This window comes from Uloborus diversus, chromosome 1, assembly GCF_026930045.1.
Source record: "Uloborus diversus isolate 005 chromosome 1, Udiv.v.3.1, whole genome shotgun sequence".
Lineage (NCBI taxonomy): Eukaryota > Metazoa > Arthropoda > Arachnida > Araneae > Uloboridae > Uloborus > Uloborus diversus.
In genome coordinates, this window is record NC_072731.1 from 28,892,450 (window position 1) to 28,913,717 (window position 21,268).

The window sequence follows — 21,268 nt, forward strand, 5'->3', positions numbered from 1 at the left end:
AAATTTGACGTAATTTTATTTTTTTGTTGTTACGATAACATATCATAGCTGTTAGCTGAAAACAATAATTCAATTTCAGCCCTCCATTGCAGTTTAATAATAAGTATTTGTTCAAATCAGTTACTTCTTAGAAAGAGCTGCGCAGTCCTTCAGAAACTGAGTTTAGCTGATTTCAAAGTGCATGTGGATAACCAAGAGAATATCCCAATTATTTGGTGTTTATTTGCAAATGGAAAGGTATTTTAATGAAAATTTTTCAAGAGAAAAAAATTTAATGTTTTCTATGGTCTCCGTTTTTTGTGAACGTGCTTTTTCTGCTGTTCACTTACCAATGTTATGAAGCCACTCTTCATCAGATTCAAGATAAGGATCTTCTTCGTCAATGTCGGCATCATCTTCATCTACATCCGGATTACCACACAGACAGGCCATGATAAGGGCAAGGCAAAATATCTGCATCGGAAATAAAAAATAATTTTGCGTAAAAAAATTGTCAGAATGAAGGCCGAGTTTGTGAACTGCTTAAAAACTGTTAACATTTTTTACTTTCGTAAAAGAGCAGCTTGGACTTGGGAGACTTTGACAGTTTAGGTCCAAGTCTCAACTTAAGTGCAAGTTCACCGGACTAGAGTGCAACCAAAACGACGAATGCTAAATCTTCTATATATATAAAAATGAATGTTTGTCTGTATGTCATCCATGAACTCAAAAACTACCCGGCAGATTTGGCTGAAACAATCACCGTTTGTTATTTTTGGTACTGGGAATGTTTATAGACCAGTTCGAAAAAAATCCGATCGATAGTTCCTTTTTTACTCCAATTTAAGTCACAATCCATTGGATAAATACGAATAAAATTATCGGCTGCAGAAATTAATTCACGTGAAAGATCTCATTGATAAGAAGTTAGCTGTTGCCATTTTTCTTGAGTTTGAACAAATAAATTCTTTCTTTATTGTTTTATGGCTTTTCATGCAACGGGGGGGATTTAAAACTTTTTCTATTTGATATTTTTAGCGATTGATTGATCTTGCAAACTGCGTGAGTACAAAATTTGAGTATAGTCACGGCTTCACTTGATACCTGGACCGATACTTATGAAAATTGCTATATATATGTATTTTTACATGGAGAAGGTGCATAATATGCTCATTGAAGCCACTCGCCACCAGGTGGCACTGCAGAGTAGCAACTTCTGTCCCGTTCAACCGATTGTCATGAAAATCAGTATAATGATGTATTTTTTTGTTGGCGTAGCAACGCGCGTCGGGTACAGCTAGTTCACTAATAATTATTTCCGAGAGCCTTAACAGTTTGCATAGAGTATAAGGTTTTTTATGTTAATACTACTTCCTCCATCTCTCTTTGTATCTCTTCAACTTCAAGGAAACATCTATTTACATACACACAAAGAGAGGGAGAAATATATCTAAAATAGAAGGGTATCATATCACGGAATATGGGGTACCGCTTATTTTTTTCCACCACTCCTTACATGAGTAAAAAAAGAGAAAAAATAAAGAAAGAAAATTTTAGGAATTAGGTTCATATCAGTTTAAAAGCTTAAAAACAAAAAAAAAAAAAAAATAATTACAAATTTTAATTTTGAAAAACATTTGGAAAATGTTAGCTTACTCGAGATGCGTCTTATTATGGGGTAGGTACCATCTCAAAAATAACAAAAGGAAACAAGTGTTTAAATTTTAAAAGTAAACTATGTACACTTCAAACAAATAATATTTCATTTTTCGATTGTCAACGATTCTATATAAGCATATTTGGTGACTTTACGATACCAAAACTAGTTTACCACATCATCACTTAAAGATGGCCTTGCATAATGAACACACACAGTACCCCCTCACTTATTCCCCCCTCACTCTGATTCAAATCAAACTGGGAATGCTGTGACATTGTGGTTGCTATCTACTTTTCTACTAGACTAAAATTTAGCAAAATGCTCGTGTGCTCAATCGTTTTCAATGTATGCCTAGGAATTATCACCTTTATGGGTTCCGTCAGCAGGACTGACGAAAAGAAGGCGATCACCAGTGAAGTCAACCACTTTCTGGTCCTTTCGTTGCCAAACTGGAGTCCATAAGCCCAGATGAAGAACATACTGGAGCCAACAGAGAGGATGACAAGCAACCAACTGATGTAAACGCACCACCATGGGAGGCAACAACGAGACTTCTTGAAAGGTATTCGATTCTGAGATTCTTCGTCATCTGCTCGACGAGTCTGCTTTGTGGTGAGTTTTCCCTTATGTTTCTGGACATCACATGATCCGTAATCTTTGCGCCATCTCGCATCTAAATAAAATAGCATTTACGGCTTTAAAAACTAATTATTTCAAATCGTTTATTTCCGTTTGGATAATGTTCAAAATACTTTCTACCGTGGGAAGTTACGCAATTGTGAGAAATTACATTGGATTGGAGAAGAGCATATTAAGGAATGTTTCGAGGTTTTCCTTTATACACCAGTTGTCTTTTAATTCGGCTCAGTTGTTGTTTCGCTGAAAAATTAAGGAAAAAAAACATATTACTTATTGTTTGAAATGTTCTTTGATATACGGTATGAACTGCAAGCGTAAGACGATATTGGTTTAAAAAAGTTAAACTGAACTGTATCACTAATAAACACATATTTTACATGACATATTTTGCTTCAATTTTTAACATTTTTAACGAGACTTTAAATTATTACCTGAAAAAATGGAATGTAATCTTTGTTTCGGAGCAAACTATTATGCTTTGGTGTTCTAGAACAGTTTAATCCTTTGCTAGTTGTAAGCACTAAATGTCCTTTAGTTTTGAAAAAATATCATGTCATATGTAATCGCGTTCGAAATATTAATTTTTACTTACCTATTTATTCATTTGAAGTTTAGAAATTCAATACATAAAACATTAAAAGAGTTTTGTGTAGAAAACAATGACATTAACATATTTTCCACAAAAGAATTCTTAGTATGAAATTGCCCTCCTGCCCCTCCAGCCGTTGTAGGTAAAGGCATCGAGCTGATTTTGGTGCGTATTTAGTGCTTGGATTACGAGATTCTGCTCAAAGCAGCTTCTTTAAAGCAGCATTTCCAAAAATGGTGTTACTAACTTTATATACAGGGTGCGATTGAATAGTAACCAAACTTTTGCAGGAACAACAATTTTATTAATCTTTTTGATAATGCACTTAACATACTTCGAAATACATCCCTTGAGCTTCGATACACCGGCTGTAGCGATCCTTCCACGGTTCAGAGCATTTTTTAAACGCATCTTCTGGGATTGGATGGAATTTAGATTGTTGGTTACACTTTTTTGAATGTCTGCTATCGACTAAAAAACGAATTCCCTTCAGGTTTCTTTTGATGAGAGAGCACAAAAAGAAGTTCGGGAGAGACATGTCTTGGATTCCAGCACTTCGCGACTCATTTGCACACGTGTTTCCTTTTGCTCGGCAGTCAAAACCTTGGGAATCAGTTTCGTTTACACCATCGCATGCTCAATTCTTCGGTCATAATTTTTTTAACGCTGTAATAAGTTAGATTTACCTCTTCACTCATCTCCCGGATGTTTGGCCGAAGGCCGATGTTCCAGAATTCATGAACCCTGTCTACTTTTTCGTAATTTTTTGAAGTTGAAGACCTCCATGCGCGTTGTTCGTCTTCGGAGTCCTCCCGGCAGTCATGGAACGCCTTGTGCCATTCATAAATTTGTGTCCGGGACAGAGCATCATTCCTTATAGAGGTCATTGGTCTGGGTATAGTTTTTTTTTTTTTTTAGTTTCACGAAAAAACTTGGTTGCGTAACATTGATCAATCCCGTTCGTTGCACTTTCACCACTACTACTCGGAAAACGTAACCGACTGCAAAGAGAACCTTCACGCGTCAGGCGATATGTACTCAGCCGCCGACTCGTAGCTCACTGATTTATGTTGGGTTTGAAAGAACGAGATGAGACGCAGATTTCCCGCCAAAACTCTTTTTCTTTTTTCTTTTTTTGGCGCCTGCAAACCGCGCGGCGGCAAAAGTTCGGTTACTTTTCAATCGCACCCTGTATACTTTTGATTTTTATGTTCCTATGGACTAAATTTGTTGTGATCTTCCTAAATCTTGCGTTTAGTACGTTAGTTTTTATTTAAATTAACCGCGTTTTAGAAACTTTATTGCAAGTTGTTTTTCCCAGTTAGCCACAAGTTAACATGAAATGTTGTGGGTTAGGCGAGCTATCGCCAAATTGTGTGTTTTTTGGCAGCGACTGATTTTCGCCCTTAAATTTGGTGATAAATTACAAACTGTGTCTATTTTTGGTTACATCTCGAACCTTATACTTAATTCTGTAGTTTAATGGAATATTTCCGGAATTTCTCTAAGAATATAATGAGGAACTGTTTGAATCTTTAACCCGTAAAACATCGAAGTGGAATAACCTAAGTATAATTTAATTACACGATTTTTTTTATTACTTTTTAGAGAAAGTAGCATCATCCCATCTTGTGCCCTACTTTTTCTACTGCCTCTGTTAAGAGTTGAAATTAGTTTTTATACAGAGTGGTTCAAAAAACAAGGTAGAAAAATAAGCGATCGCTTAAAAATCGCTGCGAAAAATGCAGGTAAAAATTATGTTTTTGCAAAAGTGTTGATTAAAATAAATCCAATAGCGTTGCCTGCTTTATTTTCATAACTGCATAATCTGTGTCTTAAGCAGAAAATAATTCCATTTTAGTTAGATGAAATTTGCAGCAAGCATGTTAAGAAAATACAGGGTGGTCCAAAAATAACGTATGCATGTGAAACCTTAGCAATCTACTTGTTGAACGAATCACACCAGTATTTCACATAATGTATGACATTTGAAGGTATTCGCTTGACATTGTGATGATTTTTAACAACGCAGAACTCACGATTACAATTTTATATATAGAGAGAGAGTTGCGAAGTTTTCGAATAGAAAAACCAATTATTTCATTACCCAAACTGATTAGCGTGTTGAAAAATCACAAATGGCGTTGGCATGATTGGCGTGAGAAGAAAGTTACTTATTGGCAAATCAGAGCAATTGACTGAAAAAACATTCTTTTCCCCGCTACTCGTTCAAGATTTTCAAGCAAGTAATGCTTAGAGCTAGGTGTTCTGTGGTTGGTACCTTTACTATTGTGTAACCATCTGAATTAAAGATTTCTTTTTTCGTGTTGTCATTAGTTCTTTTAAAGGACCATTTTTCGATTTTTTCTTTATTAAATCCTTCACTACAGAAATTTTTACCACGTTTGACATATCATCAGTCATATTCCAATTTGATTGGCGTGTGACCGCTGTCGTAAAGTATTCCTTCAGTAATCCATTACGACAGCACTCATACGCCAATCACTCTAATGACATTTTTAGTTTTTCAATACGCCGATGGCCGATGAATCTGCGCAAGGAAAACTTGGGTGTTGCCAATAAAAATTTTCAAAACTCTCTCGCTATAACCGTAAACGTGAGCACTTAGGTGTGTTAAATCATCATAATCTTGAGCGCATACCATCGCACAACTATATGTGAAATTTTGCTTCAATTGGTTCAGCCGATAAGTCGCTAGGGCTTCATCAAGCGGAGAATTTTTTTTGGACCACCCTCAATCATTTCAGTCACAGCGACAAATCGAATGCATAAATGATACGAAGGCTTACATTGTTGGTGAAGAGCCACGTTTACATGAGACTTGCGAAGAATTCGAGCTCTCGACTTCCGGAAGAAAAAGACCATCAAAAACGTCGGAGGGAATACCACCAAGTTCGACATCAAACCAACGCTAATCTGTGGAATAAGTAAGCATGTTATTAAACAGAGGTTTCGCGTTTGCAAGTAAGGTCGCACAACGATTTTTTCTTTAAAAAATTAATTTCGTATTTGTTAGGTAAAATTAAACGTCTTATAAGATGCAAATTTGCAAAGTGTACGTGCTCTTGAGCCTCAAACTGGACTTTAAAAGCAGCTGCTTTGGCAGTAATGCAAAGCGCAAAAAACGATGATCAGCAGTGGCTATGTTTACTAGCGGCATATTTCCATGAAGAGAATAAAGAAAATTATGTTTCCCGCAACGATACATGTCCGAAAATTGGTGGCAATGTTGGAAAATAGTTTTTAAAAAACTCTTCCATGGTCAACGTTTTATCTTTGCTAAATAAATGTTTTTATGTGCTTCGTAAAATTCTGTACTTACTTTCCAGGCAGTTCTCGTACATAAAAATTTCGTTAGATTTTATTATTACTAATATGTTATGCTATTGTAGATCATTAATAGGTAAATTTAATTCCAGCAATAAATAGAAAATATAGTTTTGAATCTAGTAGAAGAAGCAAATGTTTTTAAATTGTTCTAAGTTTCATTGATAACTTTCTTCAAAGCACGAAAGATATTTAATTACTATCAAAATTAAACAATTATTACTTAAAATATTCAACTAATTTTCGGTTTTATTTCTAGTTATCTCTATTTTATCAGAGTTTTTTAAAATTTTGTCTCATCAGTCAAGTATTTACATTGTTCCGGATTGGTTCTTCAAAAAAACTCAGCTGAGTACAGTCACTGAGACAAAATGAAAAACTCTCAACCGCAATGTCATTAATAGTAACAATAAAATTATTTATTTTTAGGGTTTTCATGCATAAAGTAATAATATTATAACATCCTTATCACATGGAGATAGAAAGAGGTTGAAATTTTCGTACTTGTTCAGGACTCAAGGAGAGTGGTCCAAATTTGAAGGCTCCAGGACTTGGCTGTTCTGGTGTTGTCTCGTACCACATCGCTGAAGCCAGCATCGACAAGTACAACAGAGCCAAGCAGCAAGAGACCCTCTGCACGCGTGTGAATCGACTTCGTGCAGGTCTCATGAAGACAGACAGCCACAGATGGTTATCGGATAGATTACGTCTCGAAGCGTTCGGGAAGAGGTGGGAGAACTGCGTAGTTTGTTCCTTGCCTGCCACAGGAATCAGATGATCAATCTAATACAGGAGTTGAGAAAGGACACAATTATTGGAGGGAAATTTTTTATTCGAGCGTTTTGAAATTTTGATCGGCAAACTTTTGTGTTATACGGAAGTGACGTAGTTGTTTTTTTGTGTGACGAACAGTCGTCCCACAAAAAACGTCACACGTTTCGCATTGTCTACCGTTGCGTGTACTGCGTTAAGTACAATTGAGGCAGTGAAGCAAAGGGATGTAAGTGGATACTTTCAAGTTTTGAATAAAACGCGTTTAAAAATAAGGTCCTAGGTAAGCTTTCATTCTTGTTTTTCTAAGTCATGCTGTACAGCAGCACTTACCAGAGCTACTATTACTATCTCTTGTCCCAAGACAGAAGAGAGATTCATCTGTCATTTGTACTGGTTGTCTCCAAGTCCAAATTTTTCATTTTGTCACATACATCCCTTTGCTTCTCATGGCCTCAATTCCAAATTCCAATTTCTAAAAGTAATGTTGATTGTAAAAGAAATTGTATGGAATTCAGCCAAAATTTGAACTCTTATTTAAAATCAGCATCAATATACTCAACACAAACTTGTTCATTAACAAGTTTGTGTTTACATCCCTTTTTGCTTCTCACTGTCTGAATTGTTGGTTATCAACAGAGCATCCGTGAAAACATGGGAACATGCCATCCGTGGAAACATACCGTACTTAGGGCAAAAGTCGTACCTGCAGCCGAGTTCAAAATGAAAAATTGTCATGTAAAGATTTGTGCCTCCATGCATTTGATTTAGGCGCAACTTTTTTAGAAATGTTTAAAAAATACATTTCCTATTGACCATAAAACACTGTATTTAGGTGAAATATGACAAAGAACTACTAGGTGACCGCAACTCAGTTTTGACAAAAAGTGCAGGTATGACTTTTGTGCTTCGCACGGCAGTGTAAATAACGCATTTCAAGTATTGTTTAGTTTTCTCGTTGTTTACAATCTATTTTCTTCAGTAAAATATACAATTTTGTTGTGAATATGCCTTTGTATGAAAACGATTATTTCTCTTCTTAAGACAGAGGATGATAATTCGAAGTGACACACATGTATATAATTTTCTGTTAATAAGTGAATGAAAACCACAATCTGGGCGATTCAAAAGTGTTTGATGAGGAATAAAAATGTTTCCCGGTAATTCAAAACTTTCACTTCTATTATCGTTTTTCTTCACGACGCACCCTGTTTTTACATGATATATGGCATTGTGAATGTCGATTATACATAAACTCAATTTTTATTGAAGAGTAAAAATGCAACGTTGAAGTTTTTTTTTTTTTTTTTTCATTTTGTGTGCAATGTCATTATAGAGTTTGAACCAACAGCCGGGTAAGGATACTATTCTGGATCAAATTAAGCTTATCGGCTAATAAGGAAAATTGCAATTAAAGGTAATTTAATTTAGAAGCTATGATTTAAACCATTAAGTTCCATTTTAGATATCCTACAGTTCTAAAAAAAACTTCAATTCAGTACTAATGTTTTTTAAGCAATAAAAGTAGCGTTTGATTTACAATTAGGTCACTAATGTCCGAATGGAAAATTGGAGTGGCGTCAGATCAAGTTTTCCATCAGTGCACTAATCAGAGGAGACCGCCATCCAACAGAAGGACGCCATTCAATCAGAAACCGGCATCCACTAGCATTTTGGGAACACCATTCAATAAGGAACCGGCACTATCCAGCGGTTTGTCTTAAATACAGGGCTCCCAACACATTTTAGCTTTCGAAAAGGTTAAAAGAGGACCATTTTCAATCAAAAAGGGGGCTAAAGAGGACCAGTTAGGATCAAAAAGAGGACCTTGGGAGGACCACTCATTGTTAAACCCATGGAAGCACCGAAAGGCAAATAAGTTGCCAGCTACTAAATTCGTGAAGATAATTCGTTAATTAACTATAATAATGAGAGATACAATTCTTTTATCACCTGTGAAACTGATTTTTTTATCCGTTGATAGAGTGCATAATATATTGGGGCACTTAGTTCAGCCTCTTTAGAACTAAATAGACATAATGATACATTTTGACTAGAACCAGGGATGCTGGTAGTCTCACTGAAGGATAGGTGAAGCTGCACTTCATCTTTATTTAGTTTAAACTTAAATTTATGTTTTTCTGTCTTAATGCTTCTTAAAATAGCATTATCATACACCAAACAAAAAAAAGTATTCTCTTGTTGTTTTCCCCAGTCTCTAATTTTGTTCCCATCTTCATCAGTTTCATCTAACTATTTGCTGAGAAATTTGCACTTCCTCAGGACTCACACTGAAACCTAAAAAATATTGTTTTGATTTTCAACAAAGCTACAACTGAGTTTATAGTAAAATTATTCTATATTTGAATTTTAAATTTAATCTCTTATCACAGGGTTCATACCCTTTGGGGAGAAAAAAATTTAAGCACTTTTCAAGAGTAAAAAAATTTTTCAAGGTACTACCCTAAATTTGCACTATAAATATTACATGCAGATTTCATTTAATGCTAACATATAAATAAAAGAACGTAATATAAAAAGTATAGGAAATCAAACTGCATTTTCTACAAGAGACACTTTGATAAAAGATTTACTGTTTTGAAAGTTTTCCTAAAAATGTCTGAAATGCTTAATCACAAAGAGAAGCAGATCACATGAGGCTTAGTTTTGCAATTTTCATGTTCAAAGTATATTTTCAAGAATCATAAAACTTACATAAAAAAAACCCCCTCCATGATTGCAAGACCATGAGTGCTTTGAACTTTTATGGGGGGGGGAGGACTAATTTCCTTCTTTAGTAGGCATCATGACAATGAAAAAAAATGTACAAAAATTCACCTCTATAAAATTTTATAATTCAACTTTGTCTTAAATACAAGCACTAGGTTAAAATGTTATGCACTCAATTGTTTACATTTAATATCTCCCCCCCCCCTATGAAAAACAGTAATAACCGAAAATAAGCTAATAATGATTAAAATTAAGTTTGCAAGTTAAGGTTGCAAAACTAAAAATTTGAATTTAAAAAATATATTAATTTTTTAGTTTTTTAAATAAAAATCAAAGCGAGTTAAACTAATGCAGCATGTCAAAACAACTTCAAATTGCCAAAAATATAAAAATATTTACTAGATGCAAAACGATTGAAAGCTCAGATAAGCAAATTTTCACGAATCAAGTTCAATTTTGGCATATTTTCCATAAAATACATTCATTTATTTTCTACTAAATTAAACATAAAAACATGCTATGCTAAGGTAGAATTTGGAAAAATAACACTCGATTGGGCAAAATATTTTAATATTTTCATGATGCAAAAAGATTGAAATTTCAAACATTGAAACTCATTTTCCACGAAGTCCGAGTAAGTTCAATGTTGCCATGATTTCCGAAATAATTACTTCGTCAAATATTGAAATTAAACGAAAAATAAGCTAATCTAAAGTAATATATGTCAAAATAACCTTCTGCTGTCAAAAACATCAAAATATTTACAAGATGCAAAAGGATTTAAATTTCAAACGCGAGAAGCAGTTTTCCGCGAAGTTCGAGTAAGTTCAATGTTGTCGTGGTTTCCGAACTAATTCCTTCGTTAATTATTGAAATTAAATGAAAAATAAGCTAATCTAAAGTAGTATATGTCAAAATAACTTCCTGCTGTCAAAAACATCCAAATATTTACAAGATGCAAAAGGATTGAAATTTCAAACGCGAAAAGCAGTTTTCCGCGAAGTCCGATTAAGTTAATGTTGTCATGATTTCCAAACTAATTCCGTCGTTAATTATTGAAATTAAACGAAAAATAATCTAATCTAAAGTAGTATATGTCAAAATAACTTCCTGCTGTCAAAAACATCAAAATATTTACAAGATGCAAAAGGATTGAAATTTCAAACGCGAGAAGCAGTTTTCCGCGAAGTCCGATTAAGTTCAATGTTGTCATGGTTTCTAAACTAATTCCTTCGTTAATTATTGAAATCAAACGAAAAATAAGCTAATCTAAGGTATCACATGTCAAAATAACTTCCGATTGTAAAAAACATCAAAATATTTACAAGATGCAAAAGGATTGAAACCTCAAACCCGAAAGCAAATTTTCGCGATACTACATATCGAACCTATGTTCGGAAAATTGCACTGATGAAATATTTTAAAAAGAATTACAAGCAATCTAAAGTATGCTTTAGATTGCTTGTTATTTTTGAAAGAATTCAAGCAATAAAGAACTTTTTCAAAACAAGTTCAAATTGCCAAAAATATAAAAATATTTACTAGATGCAAAACGATTGAAAGCTCAGATAAGCAAATTTTCACGAATCAAGTTCAATTTTGGCATATTTTCCATAAAATACATTCATTTATTTTCTACTAAATTAAACATAAAACATGCTATGCTAAGGTAGAATTTGGAAAAATAACACTCGATTGGGCAAAATATTTTAATATTTTCATGATGCAAAAAGATTGAAATTTCAAACATTGAAACTCATTTTCCACGAAGTCCGAGTAAGTTCAGTGTTGCCATGGTTTCCGAAATAATTACTTCGTCAATTGTTGAAATTAAACGAAAAATAAGCTAATCTAAAGTAATATATGTCAAAATAACCTTCTGCTGTCAAAAACATCAAAATATTTACAAGATGCAAAAGGATTTAAATTTCAAACGCGAGAAGGTTTAGGTTTTTTTTTCAGGAACTTTTGAAGGTTTTTCAAGGGCGTAAAATTTACGAACATATGCACCTGTAAAAAAAATGGCGCATGCGCCACGAGATTACTTCCGAATTTATTTGCAAAAGTAGTGGTTCATAGCAGCTTTACTATTACAGTCAACGGGCGACAACTCTAAGTCCCAAGGGACCGACTAAAACGTTCCGAGTTATGGGAAGTTTCCACAGCAGTCTCAAGAGCTTGGGATCAAATGAAAACTTTGAGATAATGGAATATTCGAGTTATCGAGATCCGAGTTCGGAAAGTTCATTCGTTATTGCAAACGTAAGGCTGAAATTCCGAAAAATATTGGTAGCACCCTGCTCCCCTGCTCCGCGATTTGACGTCATAACTCCTCCCCCAAACCTCTTTTTTATGGATTTCCATGCTGCAGCGGTTGGAGGAGTAATGACGTCAATCTGACGCGAAATAATACGGGAAAGTCAGGTTAAGGCGCCGCGGCCGCGTGTTTGGGTGTACAGTATATTTTAACAAAATGGAAAACTTTTAAAATCTGATGTTTAAGTAAAACAATATAAAAGCGGACTAATCGGACCAAAATGTTAAAAAGCGGTCTAAAGCGGACTTAACCCTAAAAAACGGACTTTGGCGGGAAAAGCGGACCATTTGGGAGCCCTGTAAATACCAGAGCGACTGGACAGCCCATTAGTCACTTTGAACCCATCCACCGATGATGTCAGCCGCATTGCTCGACGAAACGTTTGATTTTTCTTCTTTTTCTTTTAGATCACAGTCAATAAGTCCGAAACGTTCTCTTTTCATATTGACGCCGGCCGTGAAAGCCTTCAGCAGTTGTTGAAAACATTCTTTTATTGCACAGAATTGATTCTTTCATCACCAAAAGATGTGAGACAGCAGTTGCTGTTGCTTCTGACGGCACACTGTGACCAGCGGGATTTTTTTTTTTTTTTAATTCTGTCTGTGCTGGTTCAACACCATTTGGAGAAGATGGTAATGGGGTTGTTTTCATCAGCCAAAAAAAGTACTACTTTTAGTCACTGTAGTTGAAAGAACGAGCAAAAGAAAAAAAATAACATGGAGGGAGAAAAAACTTTTTTTTGAAACGCTTAATTTTTAATTAATTCTTTAAAATGTCTGATTTTTCAAACAAAGCATGATCTTTATGTCGTCACAAGTGAACGCTGAATGTTTACGCTTGCTGTCTACCGCGTTTCCAGCTCATGATAATTGAGATAAAATTAAATTTTGCGCTCTACGCTCGTTATTGACCATATTGTTGTCAGTACATGCGAGTAAGAAGTGAATTAAATTTTGCACTCGGCGCTAATGGCATTTCATCACTTGTGATGTTATGTGCAGTAGCATAGGAAATGAAATCGAATCTGCGCAGCGAAAAAAATATTAAACTTTGTCAAATTATTTCAAAAATGGTCAAATCCTATGTTTTCAAGCATGCTCTTTCAGAAAGAAAATCTTTTAATGATTCGGAAACAATCCCATTGTTAAAGTTCATACTGATAAAGTTGCTTTCCTCTAAAAACGAAACAATCCCCCTCTATTATTTTATCTGGCTTTAAAGAATCTTACATAGGTTCAAAAATTATTTCAAATCTTTTTGACAGATTCGGTAACTCCAATTGGTATCCGAGGAGGGGGGGGGGAGCTCGTTTGCAAGGGTGACTACGGTTGCAACATAAATTTCTCATCAATATTGTTAATGGAATGAACGCCATACCAGACCATCTCCTTCTTCAACGGCCAACCACCTGTCCACAATGAACTCATATTTGTATCTCGTGTGAATGTCTTTTACAACTATGTAGTTGAGATACCATGATGCATGCTTTCCGGGGCCCGAGTTGTCGTGCCAGATGCGAAGGTAATTCAGTTGCCCCAAGCACCTGTATAAAGAAACAGTAGAAGGATCCAGAATAAGTGATATGCTTGAAAACGTCTTTATTTAAGTACATTTTACATCGAAAACATGTTGATAGCAAATTCGAGTCTGTCATTAGCTTCGGATCTAGCATCAGAAATTAAAATAATGCAGTAGAATCTCAATACTCGACCTAATATGCACGGGTTGTTTTATGTGATGGAACGGGACATTTGGAGTAGTTTTGGCACTAGATTTTGTTTCATAAATACAAATAATACAAGCTAGAAATTTTATTTTTTATTGCAACAGTAACAATTTGTTATAAGAACTATGTAGAACATCAAAAGTTAGTCAGTTTGAAGAAAATTATTGAGCGATATGCAATAAAAAATGCCTGCGACGGAATGAGACACATACGAGTCCCGTTCTGTCACGAGCATTTTATTGCATATTCTTCAATCATAATATTTAGAAACGATAACTGTTAATGTGTAATGCTTACGACAAGTCCTTACTGTTGCTAGCAAAAATAAAATTTCTAGCTTGTTTCATGATGATGATGATGTTGATGACTTATTTTTCCTGTCTAGTCGCAGTCTTGACCAGGTCCATGAGCTCAAGAGTCTTCAAAAAATAGTACACCAGGAGAGGACTGGAGTAAATGTCCTCTCTGTCCATTCTCGCACAATGCAAAAGATGATCTGGAGATGCCTGCACTAATCTACATTAAGTACAGATCTCAAAAAATTTCTCACCTAAATGAGAGGAAAAACACTTGAAGTGCCCACTTGCAAGCCTACTGATTATTGTTTGGAGGACTCTATCCGCCTTGATGGAAAAGGCACCACCTGGGGACTGTCTATTCTACAGGGGTGAGTCGGAGAAGTCTTCCAAAGATCTTGGTTCAAAGTTTTCATTTTAGAACAAATTTCTGAGAAGGTCAAAATTCTTCTCGAGAACAAATTTTCAGTGACACTTCCGTGGACATTAGGTCCGCTATGTCATTACCAAAGAGACCAATGTGAGATGTAATCCATTGAAAAAATATCTTATGCTGCTGGGTGAGTTCTTTAAGATTTTTAAGCATTGAGACAGATGTTTTGTCTCCAACGTTTGCCCAGTTGCTAAGATGTTGGCTGCCATATAAAATCCATATTTCAGCAGAAGATATTACCGCCTTGATGATTCTGAGAGCTTCATCAATGGCAATTAACTCGGATCTAAAAACGGAACGGAAGTCTGGATTCCTAATTTTGAATTTATGAGAGCAATTAGGAGCCTGTATAAAGATTCCACTGCCACATGAGTTCCGGTGATTTTTGCTGCCATCAGTATAAATTAGTGTTTCAGCAGCTGGTATTTGATTAATAATCTCCAATGCGAGTTGACGTAGATATTCAGGCGTATCTTGATTTTTGAAAGAATGAGTTCCCATTTCTGATCTAAAATAGACATTAGGTAAGCCCTCTAGAGGGTTAAAGACTTTTTTCAAAACATGTTCTTCTATGTCCTGATACAATAGACTCATCGTTTGCATTCGAGAAAAAGAGCTATCTCTTTTCAGTCTCTATCTGTTTCTCCAGTTTATAAGGCATGCAGATGTGCGGTTATTAACTCCGTAGCTTTAAAGTTTACAAAATTATTTTGTAAATATTAGGTTTCTTCTCAGACCCAAGGGCTCTTGATGTCACTTTCGAAAAGAACGTTCTGTTGGGCAGCTATTTCTCATGCCAGTGATAATCCTAGCAACGCTTGACTGTACATGGTCCAGTTTTGCCAAATTAGTAGGTGATGCACTGAAATAAATTTGAGAGACATACTCTATGATAGGCCAGATCAAAAGAGGATCAAAGAGGTGTATGTCAGTCTGAGAGCACGAGCATCCGCACCGCAGTCCCTTCCAGCGATGTATTTCAGCAAGTCAAGTCTTTTTCTGCCTTTATTTATCACCTATCTAGCTAATTTTATTTTTTATCTAGCTTGTTTTATTTGTATGTATAAAACAAAATGTGCTGTCACAACTACTCCAAACGTCCTATTCTGTCCCGCACCAAAATTGGTTGAGTCTGTTAAAATGACGAGTTTCGGGAGCGTGTATGCGAAGGGGTTTTCTAACAGGGCTTTCTCATTCTGTGAAGTTGTGGCAATAAGGGCACAGGGTCATGTTTCATGAAAGTTTTTTCTCAATTTTATCGAACCGTACTGAAGCCTAATTTTGTTACTTTTAACTTATAAGCTTCTTCATCTCATAGTTGGTAGTTCAATTTGTAAATTTGACATCCCAAAACGCCATTACTACCTTTCAACGAGCGCTAATGACAGAGCAGTCTTGGATTTTTGGCAGCGGAATCGGGGTCACTTCCTTTCTGTACATTGACACTATTCATCAAATGCTTTGACCGTTTTTTAAGTCAGTTTTAAAACTTTGATTTTTACCGATCGAGTACTTGCAAAGTTAATAACAGTTATTTAAAAAAAAAAAAACTGCTGAAACTTTTTGAATAATTCAGAAAATGCTCCCCTTTCACACTTCGGCCTGGCTAAAGGATTAAGAAAGTAGTTATGCGAGTCAGTACAATGGTTTGAGTGGGAAGAGGCAAGATATGGGTTTATGTGAAAAACTTTTAGCTCTTGATCATCATTGCCAAAACTGTCTTATAAATCCTACTTCTATAACCATGATTTAAAAGTGGAAACATATTTCAAATAAAAAAAATAGTCATAAATATGAATATATGTTTGCTTTTGGGTCATTTCGCGGTAATTTAGACATTTATGTAGAGTCTATAACGTGAAAATTTTTTGGCATAACTTCTTAATTTTCTGTTTGATCAGCATATTATTTTATTTTGAGCTTTTCCTACCAACACACCAACTCTAATTAAAAGAATTTGCAAATCAAACAGTAAATTAAAAATTTATGGCAAAAAAGGACACGTTACGGACTCGACGTAAGTTCAAAAATACCGTGAAATGACCCTTTTACAATGCAACAGTTTATGTAACAGAAACATGCAAAAAGAAACAATAAAATATAAAAAATGTTTTTTAATTTTAAAGACTATTTCTGTAAGCTTCGTTCGCACTAAAAAGTATGAAATAAAACAGCATATGATTTCTTAATTGCTGTACTCAAAAATTGAGGTTGATATTAATATCTTTATGTTAATTCTAGAATAGCTAATAAAATTAAAATTAAAAGTGAGAAGAGAAGAAATATAGGCAATATAGTAAAAGTTATTCGTACAGAGCTGAATACCGCTAATTTCTTCCTTCAAAATTTTCAATTTAATTTTAATAAATGCTTTAGACTCAACAGAAACACAACGATTATTAAGATCAATTTCCATTTTTGTGTGTTTCAATCAAAAAGTCATTGCCCAATCAATGAATGCTCAAAACAGGGAGTAGCGTGCATGGAATATGCGATAATTTTCGACTTAAGAATATTGTTAGGGGTAGTTAGTAAGTAAACATACTAAAAGTCCACGCACCTAGGGGGTGAGCTAAAGGTGGAAGGAAGGGGGGAAGAAAAGTTTGGGTTTTTCGAGAAAATGTCGTAAACGGTGGAAAAAATGCGTTTAAAATAAAAATTCAAGCTAAATGAACTTTCTACGAAACTGTTTCTACACATATTTGTCAAATTTCCAATAATTTTCTCAGTATATGTTATGAAAAATCGATGATTTTCGGAAAAAAGTCTTTCTTTTTGTCACACATTTGTGTCTAACAATTCCCACGATCAGCATTCATGGGAATGAAAGTACATGAAGCAAATGAAAGAACAAAGTTGTAGAGCTTTAAATTTCCTTTAATTTGATATCCTGATTTGTTATATTTTATTCAACCAATCAAAAGTTACAGAGTTTTAAACACGCACTTTCATGGCAAAAAAAAAAAAAAAAAAATGGAACACTTGCCATTCACAAATTTCAAACCGACTCGAAAAGATCACGCACTTTCTCTTTCCTCAAAGAATTCAACAATCCTGATGGACAATAATGAAGTATTTGTGGATTACTACAACACAAATGATGTTTAAGGGGGGCGGGTGAAGTTGTGATTCTGCGACAAGGGGGAAAGAGTAAGAAGTGTGACATCAGGCATTTTTTAATACGAATATGTTTATGAAAAGTAGCTTGCAAAACGAACTTTGTGACAAAAGTGGGGGGGGGGGCAAAAATGTTGAAAAATAAGTGTAACATCGTTTATGAACAGCCCCTTACCAAGAAAGAACTACGTATATTCAGTTTGAATTAGCTCCATACCCATGGCATTGTTTAACGAAAGTGAACTGAGGAAGTGCAGAAATACAGCACTTCCTCAGTAAGAAATGTGTTAGAAGTAGTTAATAATTAAATATACTCACTGAAGTCCCTGACCCAAAATGTATTTCCGAATAAAAGTGAAAGTTAACTAAATTTATTGTGAAATTGTTTTCATACATCTATGTCACATTTCCAGTGCTTTTTTAGGTATGCTTTCTTAAAAACCAACACTTTCCGGGAAAATAAAATTATCTCGTTCTTTTTGTCTCAGAGTATCTGTGCCAAGTAGACGCTCAAGGAGTTTTGTGCAGCAATTATGTGACAAAAACCCTCACGGTTTTCTGTGTCTTGAAAATCCACCGACTTAAGACTTGAATTGCAGATTCAAACCTGATACCAAAGAAATACGAAGCCTATGCCCAATCAACACGGCACCCAACTGACAAGCAATCAAAAACTATGAAGTACTAGCATGTACTCAATTTCGTTACTCTTATTGAAATGAATATGTAACGCTATTAGCAATGAAAATTTTAAAAATAAAAATAAGGTAAATGTAGCTGATCGGCAGCACCTTTTTGAAATTATATTTTTTATTACATTATTACTAATCATATTTTGAAAGTGTTTATATGGAATATGGACTGACAGTAATTAGAAAATGAAATCATCATCTTTAAGGTGACACCTTGGTTTTATTCTGAAGCGGAAGGGTCATGTCACCAGCAGTGGAAAGTTTTTCTTAGAAATTGGTAATGTATTGATGTCATCGTCGTCCCCTTCGTCCTGGATAAATATTTTGATTCCGTTGTTGCAACTGCCCTTGCAATGCAAGCTTGCGACAGAGCAGTTTAACGATGATCTTCTACAAGTGATCTTCCGGTCACTTGTAGAAAAGCAAGCGGTCAAAATCATCTTGAAGATTCCGTCAGGAGCAACATCCGATTCCGAGAGTTTCGGCACTAGTTGGTCATTCCTCCTTTTCCAAACCCCCTGGTACGGCAGAGTTAAAGATCAGTCTTGATGTTTGCAGCTACTTTAATAAATGATTTGTAACGGAACTCGTTGAGGGAGGTTTCTGTGGCTAGAGCACAATACCATAACAGTTTATATGACCCCATCAGCCTCAATGGATTCAGGGGAAGAAGAACTGTTGATATATACTTTAGATACATATTGTATGATTTTAGATTTCTGGTACATTTTGACAGCAGATGTGATGATCAGTTGGGGATTTTTCTATAAAGAGAACAACCAGGAGGACTTTCTCTCAAATGATAGCTACCGAAGAATTTTGCCATCTGATGATAACCGTCATCGCAATATCAACGTCAACATCACCTACAGCTCGGAGCGTATTTGTCTCGTTTTTCAACAGCTTCATCATTAGCGGATTTTTCAGCTGACTGTTATTATGAAAGTAGGACAGAGACGTCTTCTTGTTTGACCGTCGTTTCAATTTTCTAACTGACATTGATGACCATATGGTTTATACAGTCGTCTCTTTTTGCCTAACAGTTTCGTAGACTAGATAGGGTAGACCGACCAGTGAATGAACAGTTAAGCACAATTTCATTTTTTAAAAATCCTAGTAATTTGAAATTCTATACTATACAGATCGTGATAGTTAAGACATTTTAATTGATCAATGTAAATATTTCTAAAAAATCTAGGGAACTTAAATGGCACCGCTTCCGACTATTTTAGGTGTTTAAAGAAAAAATGGTACAACGACCCAGTGAATGAAAATGATAAATTTTGATTAAAAATGAAACTAAGTTTCTTTGAGATCTATCTATATAACTATCTATATCTATTTATCTATCTATCTATCTATTTATATAACTATCTATATCTATCAATCTATCTATATCTATCTTTTTATATCTGTATCCATCTATCAATATACCTTTCTATCTATTTTTCTATCTACACATCTATCGGTCTATCTCTATGTCTATTTACCTATTTATCAATGTACTTATCTATCTCTCTATCTATCTCTATATCTATCTATATATCTACTTATCTATCTATCATTTTATCTACTTATCTATCTATCTATATATCTATTTATCTATCTATCAATTTATCTACTTATCTATCTATCTATATATCTATCTACCTATCTATCCATCTATATATCAATCTATCTATATATCTATATACTTATCTATCTATGTATCTATTTATCTATCTATATCTACTTATCTACATACTTATCTATATACTTATCTATCTATCTATCTGTCTACCTACCTAACAATCTACCTCTTTATCTGTCTGTACATCTAAATATCTATTAATCTATTATCCTAACCAATATATTTATCTATCTACCTGCTTTTTTACATTTCTGTCTATCTACTTAACTATCTCCTTATCAATATATCTACCTATCTATATCTATCCACCTATCTATATCTATCGGTCTATCTACCTGTCTATATATCTTTAATCCATCTCTATATCAGTCTCTCTATCTACCTATCTATCTATTAACCACTACCTATCTATTTTTCTATCATGAAATCTATCAATCTATCTACCTACCTATTCTATCTCTATATTTATCTACCTATATATCTATTTACCTCTTATTTTTTATATATCTATCTCTATATCTTCTCTATCTATTTATCTATCTGTATATATATACAAACATACATACATATCTACCTATCTGTTCTCTCTCTTTGTATATTTATTTCGATTTCTCTATCTCTCTATCTACCTGTCTATCTATCAAGAGAGATAAAGATATAGAAAGATAGATGTAGGTAGGTAGGTTAATATACAGATAGAGATATAGATAGATAAAAGATAAAACTCAGTAAAAAGTGCATTGTTTGCAAAGACAAAAATAAAGAAATTATAAAATATATAATTAAATACATAAATAAAAAAGCATATAAAACTGTCTGCATTACAAAAAAGTACGAAAATGAAAATCTCAAAGAAACTTCAAATTTCTTTTTACATCAAAAGAAATTTTGCCATTGTTCATTCACTGGGTTTTCGCAATTTTTCGTACCCAGTGACTGAACATCCCTCTACCTGAAAATCTACGCATTCTGCATTGACTGAAACAATTTAAATATATAGCCTAAATATGTATACTTAATTTTACTTTCGTACAGTTAAAAATAAAATTTATCGATAAAAATAATATGTATCAAAATAATTGCTAGCACGAAACCAGCCTTATTATTTTGAAAGAGAGAAAGAACGATTCACGGCAGTAAAAATTTCAATTTTTTTTCAGGGAAAAAATACGTATCCAAAGTAACCAATCAAGTGTCAGATAGCTTAGAATATCAATAAAGAACGCTTTTGTAGTAAATTTATTCAGAAAAAAAAATTTTGGAAGCTTTTTTTTTTTTTTTAAATGACGCGCTGTTCATTCACTGGGTGATGTTCACTCACTGGTCAGTCTACCCTATCCT

The 21,268-nt window shown here is 34.3% G+C and overlaps 1 protein-coding gene across 1 annotated transcript in view; it reads right to left on the reverse strand.

Moving 5' to 3' along the window:
• LOC129234330 (location of vulva defective 1-like) overlaps positions 1–21,268 on the reverse strand; it is a 196,802-nt gene that overhangs the window by 6,673 nt on the left and 168,861 nt on the right. Inside the window, exons 28-32 of the mRNA XM_054868323.1 lie at positions 13,411–13,576; positions 6,720–6,998; positions 5,678–5,804; positions 2,005–2,312; positions 330–453 (exon numbers count right to left, since the gene is read on the reverse strand). Of these exons, the coding sequence (XP_054724298.1) occupies positions 330–453; positions 2,005–2,312; positions 5,678–5,804; positions 6,720–6,998; positions 13,411–13,576 (1,004 nt within the window). The remainder of the gene's footprint in view (positions 1–329; positions 454–2,004; positions 2,313–5,677; positions 5,805–6,719; positions 6,999–13,410; positions 13,577–21,268) is intronic.